Below are 17955 nucleotides of genomic sequence, written 5' to 3'. Positions count from 1 at the left end.
TAAGTCTTTTTATCGCTGCATAAATTATCACCAAGGTGTGCTATAAATGGTCTACCGTCCGAGATTTGTTCACTTCGTCGAACGATCGCAGTTCGACGTTCGTCTTCCAGAAGCACAGTTCGGAAAGGAGTTTGGTATAGGCGTGCCTGGATGAAAGAGAAATTGATCAATTAGTTACAGCCTCAGTTTACTTTTTCGACCCAAATCTCACCTGTAGTTCTGACTTCCGATGGCATAGATGAACGGATTGATGACGGCCGACATCCACGCCAGCACGGAAGCGAACACGTGCAGATTGGCGTACGAACCGTCGTCGTCGATCACGTTGGCAAGCATCAGCGGCAGGAAGCAAACCAGGAAGCATACGTAGATTGTCAGCAACGTCAGCGTTAGCCGACAGTCTTCCTTGCTGCGGAAGAAGGACTCGATTCGTCCAGAGGAGTTGCTACTGTGGGAGAAAAGGGAAAACAAGTTTTAATGAAAGTGTGGGCAAAGAGTTTGTAAACTGAGATATAGAGTATTACGCTAAATAAGTTTTAAATAAAACTGAAAAAATGCGGGCCATTGAGTGACGGACAAGAGACGAATGCAGGGTCGCAAGAACAAAACACAAAATGGTTTACGAATTCTACGCCTGCGGGAACACTTACTAAAACATAGCTTGGTGGCAAAGGTCCAGGTAGTCTGGGGTTGGTGACCATCTCTTACCCTTCCGTAACTCGCGCGGTTGGCCACCACCGCCACCTCCTCTGTAGCTCCAAGACGATGTGGGTGATAGCCGTAACGATATTCCAGTCAAACTCATCCCTGCACATTCTCTGGACAAGATTGTCCGGATTTGTGTCCTCCTTGCATGTGGCAAGCATGCGGTCACGCATTATGCGAAAACGCGGACACGAACAAAACGTGTTCCATCGTTTTCTCTGAAGCAGCACAAACCGGACATTCTGGAGGACCCGTATGACTGTAGACGATGACGATAACGATGTATGTAGATACTGTCGGAAACAGGGCCTGAAAGGACCTAGGTCCCCCCTAGAAGCCAACCTGGCAGTCCTGCGTATGCCTCTTGTGCCGCGTATTTCGAAGCACTTTATGTCTTCCCTGATAAGGATACCGATAGGCACCATACCATTGATGACGCAGACCGCATCGTGTGACACGGTACGGTACGCACTTGCAACCCTCAGGCACATCAGCCTATAAGTACTCTCTAGTTTACCACGGTAACTTTCGGCACGCCGTGTTCGAAGCCAAGACATACCTTACTATGGACGCACAGTGGGATCATTCTGAAAAAAGACGATCAAAACCTCTAAGAGCCGTTAGATGACATTTTAGCATATAGGTGTCTTTGGAAGATGTGTTCAGAAAAATCTTCTCTATTTTGATGCATATTCACTGTATGGTAAAACTGTAGGGTGAACCCGAGCAAAAAAAAAAATTTTTTCAATATATTTTTTTAGAGCGTAGATGTCTTCAGCAAAGTTGTAGAACAAGCAATTTCAAGTATCTTTGCTGAAGACATCATATAGCTTGGACTTCATCTTTTGGGAGAAAATATGAAAGTTTTAAAAAACAACCTCAAAATCAGTTTTTTGAACTTTTCCATGATTATATTGTAAAATATGTGATATGTTCTACATGTTTGTAGATACTACTGGAATGCACTATCTTGCCGAAGACACCAACTCTGTAAAATTGAAAATTACTCCAGTAAACCAATTTGTTTGAAAAATTTCCACTATTTTCACTATTGAATATTTTTTGAATAGGCACTTTTTGGCAGCCGTGCTATCAAAATTTCAATGCTTTATCATGTCTAGAATAGACCAAAAATGACTTAACAATCGGGTCTGATATGGCACTTTGATTTCTGATGCTATTTTAATAGTCATTTTTCAAAGGAAATATTCACAAATTTCATACAAATCATTTAATACAAACTGAAAACTCACGAAACCTTTTCGACATTAATATTTGTTAATCCAAATAGTATTCTTGTTGAAATAGTCTACATTTCTAACACTGTGGTTGACTTTACATTAAATACACGATAAAAAATATTGCTTTTAATTTTTAGATGGATTTTTAACACTATTTAAAAACTGTGTTTTTTATCTAATTTTTTATTGTAATTCCCAATGCATTTGTTTATGTTAAAATACAAACATTAATCAATTAACTAAAACAATGATAACATTTCTGTTCATTTGCTATGTTAACATTATAACTTCGGTTAAAAAACTAAAAAGGCGACAATATAATGAATGCCTCTACAAGTTTTGTATTGAAAATAGAAAAATAAAATAAAACGAGTGAAACATTACATCACATTAATGTGAATACCGGGCAACTCACTGGAACAATCCGTTCCCAGCCATCTTAGCAAACTGCAGTAGAATCACTTGGCATAATACGGAACCCCACGGTGATGGCGACTTGCTCCGCCAACAGTCCACTCGTCAATGAGGCAGCATCACACTGACGACGACCCTGTCATGGTGCTGGCTGTCACTGATGCTTGCTAGGAGAAATACACGCATGGGGAATGCTACTCAGCTTTGTTCATACCCCACATTCTCCCTCTTCTCCGAAAAGAAAAGTTTTCTTACTAGCAGGCTTGTTATTTTTACGCTCAAACCCTCAATTTCGTTCTCTTCATCCTTATGGCACCAATGCAACAAGATACACTTCAAGATACAAGAATTAAGACGAATGGCCACATTTACTTTTTGTTTAGTAAACGCACTTTTGTTAATATCGAACCCATATCATTTGATTGATAACTTGCAATCGGTTAGCAGATCATCTATGGGGTTTTGCCGAGCTCCAATAAACATAACTACAACACACGCAGTTGGGTGATGCGTCTTCTCTCCTTCAAGCGCACGTCTCGTTATGTAGCCGGCCCTGTTTTTCTCTCACTCAAATCAATCGTTATTCACGATTGCGAAAATTCGACGCATTCAACGAAAACGAACATATTTTGTAAGAATTATGTGTCAAAAAAGAAAAAAACAAGAGATTAACGAATTTGAGATTTATCAGACTAAAGATTCCGTATATCATACAACTCCATTTTCAAAGTTTCAATGTGATGGTACAGATGGACCATATATAACACACAAATGTCCTTCATTATACGAAAATAGATTCTACAAAACGAGTTCGAAAGAGGTTCTACAACATATTTTCAGTAGATATGTTTTCATTGCGTACTTCGAATTTTAAACTGTTTTACGATATGCAATTTTTCTAGGCGGTTTTCATTACACGTCCCTGCATTTTTCTCACGCACAGCTTTCGGCAGTTATCATGCAACGCCATTTCCTTAGACGGGTTTCTTTACACATCGCTGCATTTTCCTGATGCAAACAATTTTCGGCAGTTTTTCAATAACGCCATTTTCTTGGACGGATTTCATTTCACGTCCCTGTATTTTCCTTATGCAGAAAAATTTTCGGCGGTTATCCAACAACGCCTTTATCTTGGACGGTTTTCACTACACGTCCCTGCATTTTCTTTATGCAGAATAATTTTCGGCGGTTATCCAAAAATGCCGTTTCCTTGGACGGTTTTCATTACACGTCCCTGCATTTTCCTTATTCAGAAAAATTGTCGGCGGTTATCCAACAACGCCTTTACCTTGGACGGTTTTCACTACACGTCCCTGCATTTTCTTTATGCAGAAAAATTTTCGGCGGTTATCCAACAACGCCTTTACCTTGGACGGTTTTCATTACACGTCCCTGCATTTTCCTTATGCAGAAAAATTGTCGGCGGTTATCCAACAACGCCTTTACCTTGGACGGTTTTCACTACACGTCCCTGCATTTTCTTTATGCAGAATAATTTTCGGCGGTTATCTAAAAATGCCGTTTCCTTGGACGGTTTTCATTACACGTCCCTGCATTTTCCTTATGCAGAAAAATTTTCGGCGGTTCGACACGCCATTAGTTTGCCCAACCAAAAACCCGAGCAAAAACCAACCCAACCAGCCAACGCCGCGAGTATTTTACGGCAACATTCACAATAGTCAAACACCTCTACCATCATGCACATCAACCTGTTTGCATTTACCGTTCAACCAAGCGACAACACGAGCATGTACGATCCGAGGAATCAACGAAAGCGCGACCATCCATGCCGAGCAAGAACATGAAGAAACATGCATGCAATCATCGACCGACCACCTATCCACAGCGTGCTACCAGTCGACAACAAAAATCAACCACGTCACCGCGCCTTTGTTCATGTGTTTGTGCTAGAACCAAGGCTAAAACAGAACGCGGTTGGAAAAACAAAAACTTTCCGCGCTCTAGCTTTCGTCAGGAACCGCAGAATTGCAGCACCCACTTCACTGTGTTTGCAGCACCACTTCACACACCAAAACGATTTGTTTTCTCTCACTATTTTATGCCAAGTGATTCTACCTATTTTATGATTAACTTGTTATTGATTATGATGCACTCCTGGCAGGATCGCCAATGTGAATACCGGGCAACTCACTGGAACAATCCGTTCCCAGCCATCTTAGCAAACTGCAGTAGAATCACTTGGCATAATACGGAACCCCACGGTGATGGCGACTTGCTCCGCCAACAGTCCACTCGTCAATGAGGCAGCATCACACTGACGACGACCCTGTCATGGTGCTGGCTGTCACTGATGCTTGCTAGGAGAAATACACGCATGGGGAATGCTACTCAGCTTTGTTCATACCCCACACATTGAAACAGCCAGTATCTGTTAGAGATATTCTAGGTTGTAAATCTTACGCCATGATGAAAATTCTTCACAGATATTTTATTGAAATTGGTTATGCTGTTTGGTACTCTTTAAAATTTATTTTTTGCGGTTTTCAAGAACTGCGTCCGTTAGGTCGATTCCTGTCCATGATTTTCAAAATTCCTTCGTCGTAGACATATTACCTTCCCAGACAACCAATCATCGAATAAGATGTTGCATAAGATGATAAAGTGGAGGCCATATGGGTGCATGCCTCCATTTAAGCGCATGTAAAATGTACGCATATCGCCTCCACTTTAACATCTTATACAGCATCTTATACGATGACTGGTTGACTGGGTTGGTTAATCCCTTGACAAATCCGCATCAAGATCACGACTCGATTATGGATACTTTTCCGGAGGAGCCTTTATTTTTAAGTTTATATTATAACGATTTTTTGAAAAGATAAAAAGGTTTTGTGCCTTTTTGAGAAAGATTTCGTAGATGAGGAAATCACTTGAGGAGGCTTTTCCCTCTTTCAAAATTTGTAGTTCAAAATATATGACACTAATAGTTGAAATAGTCTACATTTATTTAACTTGTTTTTTTATTCAGAATTACTACTCGGGTGAGCTAAAAATAATATCAAAAGGTTGTATGAGATTTGTGAATATTTTCTTTGAAAATTACTATTCAAATACCTTCAGATATCAAAGTGCCTTAACAGACCCGATTGTTAAGTCAATTTTGGTCTATTCTGGACATAATGAACCATAGAAATTTTGACAGCACGGCTGCCAAAAAGTGCCTACTCAAAAAATATTCAATAGTGAGTTTTTAACTCATCTAATCTTTTAAAAAGCGATATTTTTTGTCGGGTATTCAATGTAGTCAACCACAGTGTTAGAAATGTAGACTATTTCAACAAGAATACTATTTTGATTAACAAATATTAATGTCGAAAAGTTTTCGTGAGTTTTCAGTTTGTATTAAATGATTTTTATGAAATTAGTGAATATTTCCCTTGAAAAATGACTATTAAAATACAGGGGATGGCCAAAATGTTTGGGATAGGCAACTTTTTTTCTCCCACAAAAAAATTCAACATGCTGTAACTTTTTATAGAGTGCATCAAAAAATCTCAAATTTTGACTGTTTGTCAATCTATTATGTGTGCATCATTGGTACAAATTTGGGCTCGATTGATTAATTTTTCGCGAAGTTAGAACCGTTCGCGTAAAACACTATTTTTTAGACAACTCATTTTTGAGCTGTCATAACTCGGAAACCAGTGAACCAAATTGAATGAATTTTTTAACATTTATCAACAATATATTGATACTCAATACGACGTTATAAAATGTAATATATTCTCACAGCAAATTAAGTTATATCGGGTTGAAATTTTTACCCATATAGAGGAAAATAAGTAAAATTTACAATACCACACAAAAATTATTAAATGTGTTCTTCCTTCAATCTAAATAGGCTCTAATATATCTGATTGTAGATAATTTGAGAACAGAAGTGGAAAATCTTTGGATATCAACACTAAAATTTATTCACATTAATGTAAAAAAATTACATTTTTTCGAGAAAAGTCCAAAAAGTGTCAATCCATGATAACTTTTTTCAACGTTTAAAAAGTATCTATGTTTTAATAGTTTGTGAAGCATTTACATATTGGTAGTGTACGTTCAAAATTTCATTCAATTCGGTTTACTGGTTTCCAAGATATGACAGCTCAAAAATGCGTTGTCTAAAAAAAGGTGTTTTACCCGAACGGGTCTAACTTTGCGAAATATTAATCAATCAAGCCCAAATTTGTACCAATGATGCACACATAATAGGTTGACAAACAGTCGAAATTTGAGATTTTTTGATGCGCTCTATGAAAAGTTATAGCATGCTGAACTTTTTTGTGAGAGAAAAAAAAGTTGCCTATCCCAAACATTTTGGCCATCCCCTGTAGCATCCGAAATCAAAGTGCCTTATCAGACCCGATTGTTAAGTCATTTTGGTCTATTCTAGACATGATGAGGTAGTGAAATTTTGATAGCACGGCTGCCAAAAAGTGCCTATTCAAAAAATATTCAATAGTGAAAATAGTGAAAATTTTTCAAAAAAATGGTTTACTGGAGCAATTTTCAATTTTACAGAGTTGGTGTCTTCGGCAAGATAATGTATTCCAGTAGTACCTATAAACTTGTAGAACATATCACGATGAAATTTTACGATACAATCATGGAAAAGTTCAAAAAACTGATTTTGAGGTAGTTTTTTAAAACTTTCATATTTTCTCCCTAAAAATAAAGTCCAAACTATATGGTGTCTTCGGCAAAATTACTTGAAATTACTTGTTCTACAACTTTGCTGAAGACATCTACCCTCTAAAAAAATATATTGAAAAAAAATATTTTTTGCTCGGGTTCACCCCACAGTTTTACCATACAGTGAATATGCATAAAAACAGAGAAGATTTTTCTGAACATATCTTCCAAAGACACCTATATGCTAAAATGTCATCTAACGGCTCTTAGAGGTTTTGATCGTCTTTTTTCAGAATGAATTACCGCTTGCTGCTCCGTCTTGCGGTTGTTCACAACCACCACCTCAGTTTTGTGTTGAGCCAATTGCACCAATTGAGCCAATACCTTCCCCATCGTGTCGATCAAGCATATTGATCTATATGCCGACAGGTCTCCGGGTGATTTCCCCGTCTTTGGTAATAGAACCAGGTTCTGCTTCTTCCAAACCTCTGGGAAATACATATCCTTCCAGGCATTTCTGCATAGCAGATCTAATCTATAGGTCAGCTTCGGAACGCCGTCGGGACATGGGGCCTTACCTACGCTAAGGGACTTTGCTATCTCCGCAATTTCCACATCGGTGACCCTCTCCTCATCGTCAGCCCCAGTTTCCGGCTGTCGTACGAAAGGAGGCCAAAGACTAGGAACATGGCGCGGTAAAAAGCCCCTCAATGATTCCCTCCAACATCTCTGGAGATTGCTCTGTAGGAGCCATCACACCTCTCGTCTTGGCCATAACGATCCTGTAGGCATCACCCCACGGGTTCGTATTGGCACTCTGACAGAGACCTTTTTGCTTGTTCTTATCTCGGTCTTAAGCGCGGCTTTTGCAGTGGCGAACACCACCCGCCGTTCGTTTCGCTCTTCCTTTGATCGTGCTCGCTGCATCCGCCGCCTAGCCCGTAGGCAGGCGCGGCGCAGGTCCGCAATCGCGTCGGTCCACCAGTAAGCCGATGGCCTCCCATTTCTATGGTGGACTCGCCTAGGCATGGTCGCATCACACGCACGTGAAAGCACCGCTACCAGCTCGTCGCCGTCTAAACCGATTAAGTTTCGCTCACGGCGGAGCGCCTCCCTAAATACCCCTTCGTCGAAGTATGATGTCTTCCACCTGCGAGGGCTTAGCCTTGGCCTAGCCGCCTCTTCCTCTACCCGCTGCCTGCTGTCATTCTAGTCGATACTTTAGCGAACCGCTAGGTGGTCGCTGTGAGTGTAGCTATCGTCTATTCCAAGGTCTACTCTCCAGTTCGAACTACTTGTTAGGCCACGACTACAAAAAGTAACTTCAATTGTCGACACCGCACCGTTCCGACTAAAGGTACTCTTGGTACCGACATTAGCCAGGTCGATATCTAGTATGGCCAGTGTCTCTAGCAGAATCTGCCCCCGCTGGTTCGTGAAACGGCTTCCCCATTCCGCGGCCCAGGCATTAAAGTCACCCGCTATTACCACCGGCATTCGCCCTATTAGCACGGTCGTCATACAGACCAGCATCTGCGTGAACTGCTCGAGCGGCCATCGCGGTGGCGCATAACAGCTACAGAAGAAGACCCCGTTTACTTTGTCGACCACGAAGCCCTCATAGGTAGGCACCTGGACGGGGTGTTCACCCGTCGTCTATATCGCCGCCATTTTTCTGGACCCATCCGCGCCCAATTGCCGTTGTCGTCGGGTACTCGGTATGGGTCCGCTATGATGGCGAAATCCGTTCCCTACTCAGAAACCGCCTGACAAAGCAGTTGCTGAGCTGCGTCGCACAGGTTCAGATTCAACTGCGTTATCTGTACTGTGATTCGTTCATTGCGGCTGTATTAAAGGCCGGGCACCTTAGACCACCCGTTGGATACCTGTTGTTCACGGATTTCCCGGTACAAATCGAACAAATGGCTGGACTCGACCTTTACCCCTTCACAAAGGACCTTTTCCGTCAAACTGTTTTGGGCGGCACACTTGCGCTCCTTATCGCGCTTGAGCTCCAGGATTATTTCGCCCGTACGAGTACGGGTCTGATACTGCGCATGTCGGCTCCCAGCTCCACGAGCTTGGCGTCGCTTCGCATCGCCTTGAAACCGTCCAAGTACTTCGACTGTTCGGCCTTGATGACGAGCGCGTCACGTTTCTCGCGTTTGGCACGTGCTATACTATACGTGAGTATAATCTTTTACGCCTTGGTTTGGCGTCCCTAGCTACTTCTACCTGCGACTTCGTCTTCTTCTTCTGCCGCTCGACCTTCGTCAAAGGAGGGGGTCCTCCCCTTGGTTTGCCCTACTCTGTGACTACTGAGGGCCTACCAACGATCGCAACCCCTTGTTCCCATCTTTCCGGGACGGTCCAGCCTTTTCAGGCCCACCCTTCTCAGCTTTCCGGGTTACCTGGCTGGGGTCCGACTTGCCGGCATTATTGCCGATCTTCGGAGTAAGTTTTCGCCTGACTTTGTGGGCACCGCTAGACAGCTCCTCACCTGACGGCTGCCTCACCCGCATCTGCGAGTGCTTGTCACGAGCAGTCGCGTCCTCCACACCTTCTGCATTACCTGCGAAAGCGAAGGCCTCCGTCTGGATAGACTTCGTAACCTTAGCTTTCACCGGTTCCGCCGCTTCTGCAGTCTTCACGCGTGAATGCAAAGTCGATGATTTTGCCAAGCTTCTGTTTAGCCACTTCGATTGCGGGCAGTCCTTCTCTTTTCTGGTTGATGACCCTCAACAACCACGCTCAGTCCAGTATCTCTGCCGGCCTTCTTGTTAAGGCGTGGATCGGAGCTCCTACGCTGGATATACGTGTGCAGCTTCCTGCACCTTCATCCTCGCTTCTCCTTAACGGAGACATCGCCAACCCACTTCTTGCGAAAGGGTTAGTCACGCCACTACCATTACCCCCTGTTGATTTTTTTTATTTTGATTTGTTTTCATGTTTAAATCCCACAAGTTGCACGGGAAAAGACGTCTACCACGCCAGAACCCTGCATTAACGCGGTGAGGGACGAAATACTGTTAGGGGTGCCCAGGTACCCCACAGGCTCCGTTACTGATCGAGCATCTTTTCCACTTGACCCCTTGAATTAGGGTTAGTAGTCCTATTCTTAGCCGGCGACTACGCGGCTCACTCGTCAGGTCCCGGGAATATAGTCACTGCTGCCCAAAGCGCACCAAGTATAACACGAACTGTGTAATCAACCACTTGTTGGATTCTTCAACGTTCCTATACACGTTTGAGAAAACTGAAGAAACGTGTCCCAATATCGACGAATATGGAACTCTATTATACGTTCAACGCTATGATGTAGCCATTAACATACCTGTCTACTTAACTTTGTTTTTAACATTTTACTTATCAACTGTAATTACCTGTGTGCCTTCAGCTTTGCTCGCTGTTTGTGTACCGTGTAGAATATACACGAATAAGATATCGATATGATTATGCAGGGAACCAGAACCCCGAACAGGAAGATGAATTTCTTTGGTGATGTGTCATTTCTCTTCAGGATCGTACAGGAGAATGTTTCCTCGTCGAGGCCCAGCGTGCCCCAGATTTCGAATAATGGAAGTAGCTATAGGAACAAAAAGGAGAAAGAGAACATTAAAGATACATAAAAACTAATAAACCAATGCCATACGCACCATAATGCCGAACGAAAATGCCCATATGGCAAACAGTTGGAAACATAAACTTAGTGGAGTGTAGATCTTAGAATATCGACTAGGGTGTAGAATCAGCGTATACCGATTGATGGTGAGGCCAACCATGCTGAGCACGGACACGGCTACATTGCCGTAGAAGAATACTGGAAACACTTTACACAAGTCCTCACCCAGTGTCCATTGCTGAGAAAAGAACCATTAGATTAGAACTTGATATAAAATTTCACGCGGTAATAAAAACTAACCTGATTAAGGAACCTTATTGCCGTTAGAGGCATATTAACTGCACAGAAAAAGAGATCTGATATGCTAAGCGAAAGCACGAACGCTGTCGTTGGATGCTTCCGTAGTTTGTGATATTTGAGGAGCGCTGTGATTGTGAGGAGATTTCCTGTAATTATACATTTCGTAAAATAATTAATTAGTTCATATTAGTTTAAAGCGCTCTGTGGTGTCATTATTCATATTACATTTGGTAGGTAGATTTTGTTGCATTTATGAAGTCACGAATTCCAGGACATGTTGCATACCTTACAATATCGTACAACCTCAGAAAGATTTACTCATAATATTTCGGAGTACCATGGATAAAAATGGTCGATAACCGCTAACGTAGATTGCGGTAGATTTTGTAGATCTTGAAAGTTTTGAACTGCAGGACATTTTGCATATCTTACAATATCATACAACTTCAAACAGATGTTTTCGTAACATTTCGGAGTACCATGGATAGCAATGATCGATAACCGCTAACGTAGGTTGCATGGTGATTGCGGTAGATTCTATAGACCTTGAAAGTCCTGAATTCCAGGACATTTTGCATGGGGCCGGATCACAACGTCCGAGGCCATACAGTCCCGGACATTAGGTCGCTTTTATTTGCGAAATAGCGTCCAAAAGTTTGGATGCGTCAAAATATTCTATGTGCCTTCTTTCCTTGGACTTCGTGGCGTATCTGCAAGTTCGAACGTTATGCCCCGAAAAAATGCGCCATAAAGTCCTGGGACTTTATGGCCTCGGACGTTATGATACTGCGCCTACCATAAATATCGTACAACCTCAGAAAGATTTACTCGTAACATTTCGGAGAACCTTGGATAACAATGACCGATAACCTCTAAGTTAGATTCAATGGCGATTGTGGTAGATTTGGCGGAACCTAAAAGTCCTGAACTTCAGGACATTTTGAAAATCTTGTAATGTTCCGAAACAGTTAAAAAATACTGTCAAAAGCTGCAAAGTTATATTGAATTGGATATCCTACAACATCCAAACAAACCGAATACAGCTGTCTGCTTACGTTTTGCAGCTCTATAGAGTATTCTGCATAATAATTCCATGAATTTATTGCATTGATCAGATCCAGGCGCTTACAGAGCACATGGATTAAATTTCATATCGTATTGGAGGTCTTGAGGTGGTATAGGTTTATTTGACGTGATCACCGAAGTAAAGCGGGTATCGAGGATCTCCGAAACCTATTTTTCAATGACAAAAATCGTGAATGTAAGGACTGTTCAATTTATAAAACGGACAACTTTACAAGGCTATAAAAAGAAGACGCGTAGTTCAAATTTAATCACCATTGCTTCATTGTTCAGTACACCATCTTTCATTATAGTGATCATTTTTGAATCGAATAAAAATAGTTTTATTTTATAGAAAATCGGCCAGGTGTTAAAAGAGGTGAATTTTCCGATTGCTGAAAATTGAAAATATATACAAAATCACTGTTCACATATGGTATATCGTTTTTAATACCAGAAAAGTATGTGCCATGCTGCAGCAGCATGAGTAATAAACATTTTGGCAAAGTTTAAACTCAATTGGAAAATTAAGTGTCGAGATATTAAAGTCTCAAGTGGGATTCGATTTTTTGAATAAAATTTAATTGTAAAGCAAAAAGGGCATGAACATATTAAATAATCAATTTTTTTATGCATCCAGTCGAAAGTGGGAATAATGTGGTTTTAAATGCAGAAAACTGCTTCTTAATAGCATTGCTGGTTTAGTTAGTGTGGGCCATTACATACACAGTAATCAAAACAGTTTCGTTCTTTGAATGTTCTTCCAAATAACAAGGCCACCTAATGTAGTTTTTGAATAACAATGATGTTGGAAATAAAAACTTTGCATCCGATTATTATTAAATAAGGTGTACAATAACATAGGATCAACTTTGTTGAAAATAAATAATAACAAGATTCGCTAGAGTCGAAGATCTGAATCAATGGAGCAAAAAGTATGAGATTTTTTAATATGACCATCTTTATGGATTAAATTTTTGATGAAAAATGCAAATAAAAGTAAATTTTTCTTCTGTAGCATTCAGAGAGCAGTATTCTACTACTCTGGACAAACTTTTGGCCGAATCCGTGACGCCATTGCAACACAGGACTTAAATGAACATTTTTTGATAATTTCTATGAAAACAAGGCAATTTACTAGTTCAAGCTGGAGACTGCTTGGTGCATTATTATTGACCAACTATTGAGCTTTACCTTTAGCAGAATAGTATAAGATTCAAATTCAATAAAAACTTCATGAAAATGTGCACGTTGAGTATGTGGAAAGTTGTGTCGAATTTTGAGAAATGGGTTTTATTGATGTTTTACGAAAACCGTTTCAGTTACACAATAAAGAACCTTTTGCTCAATGTTATATTTTTCATACATTTGAGAATAGCTATAGAATTTTCTGCAAAAAACTGATAATGATTTTATTGAATAATAAAAAAGATATCGCACAAGCAAGTTGTCCGTTTTATAAATTGAACAGTCCTTAAACAATTTTACGGAACATTTCCGAAAAGTACAAAAAGCCACCTATTTTGACACCCCACCAAAGGGTGGGAGGGTGCAGTGGGATGTCCATGAATACATCTTATAGTACAACTATTCCCTTTGATGTATACAAAATTACACTGAGATCTCGATTTTTGAAAAAAAAATGGGCCTTCCTTCCATTTTAAGGGTTAAGAAAAAGTTTTATTCATAAACCTTAATACATATTAAAAAACGCAATAAAAATACATTTTTTTAGAATCAACATCAAAAATTTAAAATTTTTCTTATGATATTGAAAATATCTCGTACGTACATTGTTCCGAAGGAACTGTTCAACAGCCATCGAATCGGCCATGCAATCCCGACTAGCACGATGTATCTAGTAAATCTCCTGATTCTCCTAATACATCAAATTCCTCATAATACCTAAATCTTATCTCTGTATATATCATTCGCCTTTCAACAACATCACGTTCATTTCACCAGCATTTGTTTACCAGCTTCTTCTGAAAGTTGCCGATTCTTAGAATAAGTGATGTTTCAGTTGACTCACACAATAAATGCAGTGTAAACACCCAACTAGTCATCTTGTCTGCAAGCACCTGGTTTGCCCATTACGACTGAGGTGTGTATCACCCACCACTTGCCGCGGCTGATAACTTATACCGCGCGCTGCAGAAGCGAACTGCCGCGCGCGAGTGCGAGCGGCGCACGTGGTTGACTCACTATGAGGAACTGATCACGATCACGATGATCAATGAGTCATTTTAATTGGTTGAATCACATTCTACAGCTGGAGGGTGGCATTTGTGTAAAGGTTTCGATATGGAATTGATATTCGCTTTCACTAGATTGCATTTGTTTGCAACTGTTTAACAAGAAAAGTTCAAGAAATTGATGATGAATGGCGATAATCAACTTGTAGAATAAGGTAGTTATGTGGGTCAAAATCACTATCCAAATGGCTCAAAACATCATGGAATATGATTATGTACACTGCGTCGTCCCTAGTTTTACAGTAAATTAGGACAGATGGAACAAAGTAGGTCACGGCGTGTGTATGGGAAAAGTTTATAACAAAAAAATGGGCATCGTCAAATTTTTCGCTATTCAAAAATAGAGGCTTTCAGCTTTCATTTGCAGGGTCCCTCAAAAAAATCCACCGAGGGATCCCGAACAACTTTTTCAGAATACTGTTTTTCCCCATACAAAATGCACGGTTCCAAATTAATCCCTATGCTTAACTTGGACTTAACTTAACAAACATACCCAATTTTTGTATGAAAAAGTTCCCCCGATGGAATATTTCGATGTTGGGCTTGAATGAAAGCTGGTAGCGTCAACTTTCACGTAGCGTAAAAATTAGCGATGCCCATTTTTTTGTAATAAATTTGTTCTACCAGACACACCGTGAGGTACTAAATTTGAAGTAATTTACTGATTTTTTTGTATGGTGAGATGATTTATTCTTCGTTTTGTGATCTCTCGTCTAATTTAATGATGTTTGAGCAAAACTTTGAGTAAGTTTTTGAAGAGGCACTAAATGAAGAATACAACAGCAAAGTTACCCAAAGTTTTGCTCAAACAGCATCAAATTACTCAAGGAATTATAATACCCACGCATTGTGTACCATATTCGAGAATTTATCAGCTCACCATACAAAAATGCAGCTCTTAATTGCAAATCTAGTACTTCACTGATCGTGCCCTATTGAAGCTCAACATTTCAAACTGATTGTTCTTATTTTTAGACAAGAATGGCGCTTGCTACGACAGGTTGTAGATCAATGTGGGAAAGAGAAGATTGATTCAATCTTCTACTTTCAGTCCTGGGCACCCACGGTGGTGCAGAGGGCCGAATTGAAAGATTTCCATCCTGGGCGATTGCTGGCCATCGCCTTGACCTGTGGCCAGGTCAAATTTCTGTCGACTTGCTTGATTTCGTTATTGAGGCTGCGCCGCCATGAGCCTCTGGGTCTGCCTCTGCTGCGATGTCCTGCTGGGTTCCAGCAGACCAGCAGCCGTTGCGTTTTCTCCGCTAATACACACCCGGTTTCACTGGCGTATAGCAGCACAGATTTCACGTTCGAGTTAAAAATTCGGATTTTGGTGCGTCGACTGATCTGGTTGTTTTTCCATACATTTTTTAAACTCGCAAAAGCAACCCTTGCCTTCTTGATTCGTGCACCTATATCGATCTTGGTGCCGCCATCGCACAGTGGGCAGAAACGGGCCTGTAATCGGACTTATTTAGAAACCGCTGGTTTTGAAACTCCAACTGATGCATTTCCCATGGAAAATGGGCCGATAAATCGAATGGTGATGGTTTCATGCTGTGCAGACCTCGGGAAGGGGTTCATTTTGCCCCATTTTACCCTAAATCAGCCGTTTTCAATGGGTATACTTCCATAACTCTACACGCCGCTGATTTTTTGTATATAAATTGACGAATATGATATTATTATGTTTACAGAATTGACTGATAATGATTTCATGCAGTGCTGAGCCTTATAAGTGACCCATTTTGCCCTATTTCACCCTATATTTATTGTTTTAATGAATATATGCTTGTAACTTCAATTCATTCAGATTTTTTAGTACATGAATGAAGAAATTTCATGCTATCATATCTACAAAATTGAATGACGATGCCATCATGCTATGCTCAGTCCAAGTAGTGGCGTAATATGGATGATTATAACGTCTATATCTTCAATTGCTCCAATAATTTAAGCTTATAATTGGACAATTAAGATGTAACCAGCTCTGCAGTATTGAATGACGACGGGGCCATGCTGTGACAAGTCTGAGTATTGGCCCATTTTACCCCATTTCACCCTATATAAGTTATATCGCAAACAGATCTCTATAATTTAGTTTGCTTCAGAATATTTTACTAACTAATCGACAAATTTTATGTTATCATCTATTCTGAATATAGTGATAGTGATGGCATGCAGTGCTGAGTTCAAGAAATAGTCCATTTTACCCTACTTTACCCTATATTTATAATTAAAATGAAAATATTCCCCTAAATCCGATTCTGATGATATTTTTGTAAAGTGAAGTACAAAATTGATGTTTTTATCTTTACAGAATTGGATGGTGGTGATGGAATGCAATGCTGAGTTCAAAAAGTGTTCCATTTTACCCTATTCCACCCTACATTAACAATTTTAGTAAAAATATCGCTTTAAATCAAATTCTGATACTTTTTATATAGTATTGTTCAAATTTGGCGTAATGCTCTACAGAATAGCTTCCAGGGAAATTTTGTAAAGAATTCCGGGGAACCCTAATATTCTTATGTTTACAGAATAGACTGACGAAGCGTTCATGCAGTGCTGAGCCTTATAAGTGACTCATTTTACCCTATTTCACCCTATATTTTTTGTTTTAATGAACATATGCCTGTAGCTTCAGTTTATTCAGTTTTTCTTGTACATGAATGAAGAAATTCCATACTACCTTGTCTTCAAAATTGAATAACAATGACATCATGCTATGCTTAATTGGAGTATATTACCCCATTTTACCCTATATTAGTAATATTAGTGTATATAACGTATAGTGCTTCAAATTCTGCAATAATTTAAGTTTATGGTTGGACAAGTAATGTGTAATCAGCTCTACAGCATTTTTTAATAATGGAGCCATGCTGTCACATCTCGCGCTCAGTATCATACGGGCGTATCTACAATGATCGATTTCTCTTCGTCGATTTTCTCTTCGGCTAATAACTTGGCCTGCAAATCATTTTTGATTGTTTTTGTTGTTTTAGATGCTAGTCCTAGTCGTCTTTCACCGAAATACACCGAGAGATAATCCGAATATTGGTCGTATTTTCCGAAATAATGCGAAGAGAAAACCGACGAAGAGAAATCGATCATTGTAGATACGCCTGTATGATACTAAACGCGAGACATGTCTAAGTAATTGCCCATTTTACCCCATTTCACCCTATCTTAGTTATTTTGCATCCAGATCTCTATAAATTCGTTTTATAGAATTTTTACAAAGTAATCGACAAATTTGATGTTATCTGAATTGAATGGTAGTAACGAAATGGGGAGCTAATATGGCACGAAATAGTACACAACTCTATATTTATAATTTTAATGGAAATATCCCCTAAATCCCATGCTGAGGATTTTTTGTATAGTATTGTACAAACTGGATGTTTTTATCTTTTTATCCGTGGGAATGCTAACAGGAATTCCGAAGGAAACCTGACAATAATCCTGACAGAAGTTCCAAGAAAGTCAGAACAGGAATTTCAGTAGAATTCTGACAGGAATTTCACGGGATTCTTGACAATAATCCCAGCAGAATCCTGGCAGAAATTCTAGCGGTATACTGGCAGGAATTCTAGCAGAAACCAGGCAGGAATCCTGACAGGAATTTCAGTGGGAATCCTATCCGAATTTCCCAGAAATCCCTGTCAAAAATCCCTGTAGGATTCACCTGGAATCCCTGTCAAGATTCTAA

The 17955-nt window shown here is 40.0% G+C and overlaps 2 protein-coding genes across 2 annotated transcripts in view; both read right to left on the bottom strand.

Annotated features, from left to right (window-relative positions):
• Positions 1-40: 40 nt before the first annotated feature.
• LOC109427701 (protein trapped in endoderm-1) lies at positions 41-10959 on the bottom strand. Its single transcript, XM_062855946.1, has 5 exons — positions 10927-10959; positions 10661-10864; positions 10388-10590; positions 212-448; positions 41-146 (listed from the first exon to the last, which is right to left on the bottom strand). The coding sequence occupies exons 1-5, from the start codon at positions 10957-10959 to the stop codon at positions 41-43; spliced, it is 783 nt and encodes a 260-aa protein (XP_062711930.1).
• Positions 10939-17955, bottom strand: part of LOC109427706 (pre-mRNA-splicing factor ATP-dependent RNA helicase PRP16) — a 102876-nt gene continuing 95859 nt past the window's right edge. Inside the window, exon 6 of the mRNA XM_019703290.3 lies at positions 10939-11072. The gene's annotated coding sequence lies outside the window, so the exon portion shown is untranslated. The remainder of the gene's footprint in view (positions 11073-17955) is intronic.

This window comes from Aedes albopictus, chromosome 1 (assembly GCF_035046485.1).
Source record: "Aedes albopictus strain Foshan chromosome 1, AalbF5, whole genome shotgun sequence".
In the NCBI taxonomy this organism is placed as follows: domain Eukaryota; kingdom Metazoa; phylum Arthropoda; class Insecta; order Diptera; family Culicidae; genus Aedes; species Aedes albopictus.
This window is presented reverse-complemented; position numbering and strand designations above follow the sequence as displayed.

Coding starts and splice junctions, on each gene's coding strand:
- LOC109427701 (XM_062855946.1), bottom strand. CDS start 10,959: ATGCCTCTAACGGCAATAAGGTTCCTTAATCAG. Junction 10,865..10,926: donor CAATAAGGTTCCTTAATCAG/GTTAGTTTTTAT, acceptor TTCTTTTCTCAG/CAATGGACACTGGGTGAGGA. Junction 10,591..10,660: donor CATTTTCGTTCGGCATTATG/GTGCGTATGGCA, acceptor TTGTTCCTATAG/CTACTTCCATTATTCGAAAT.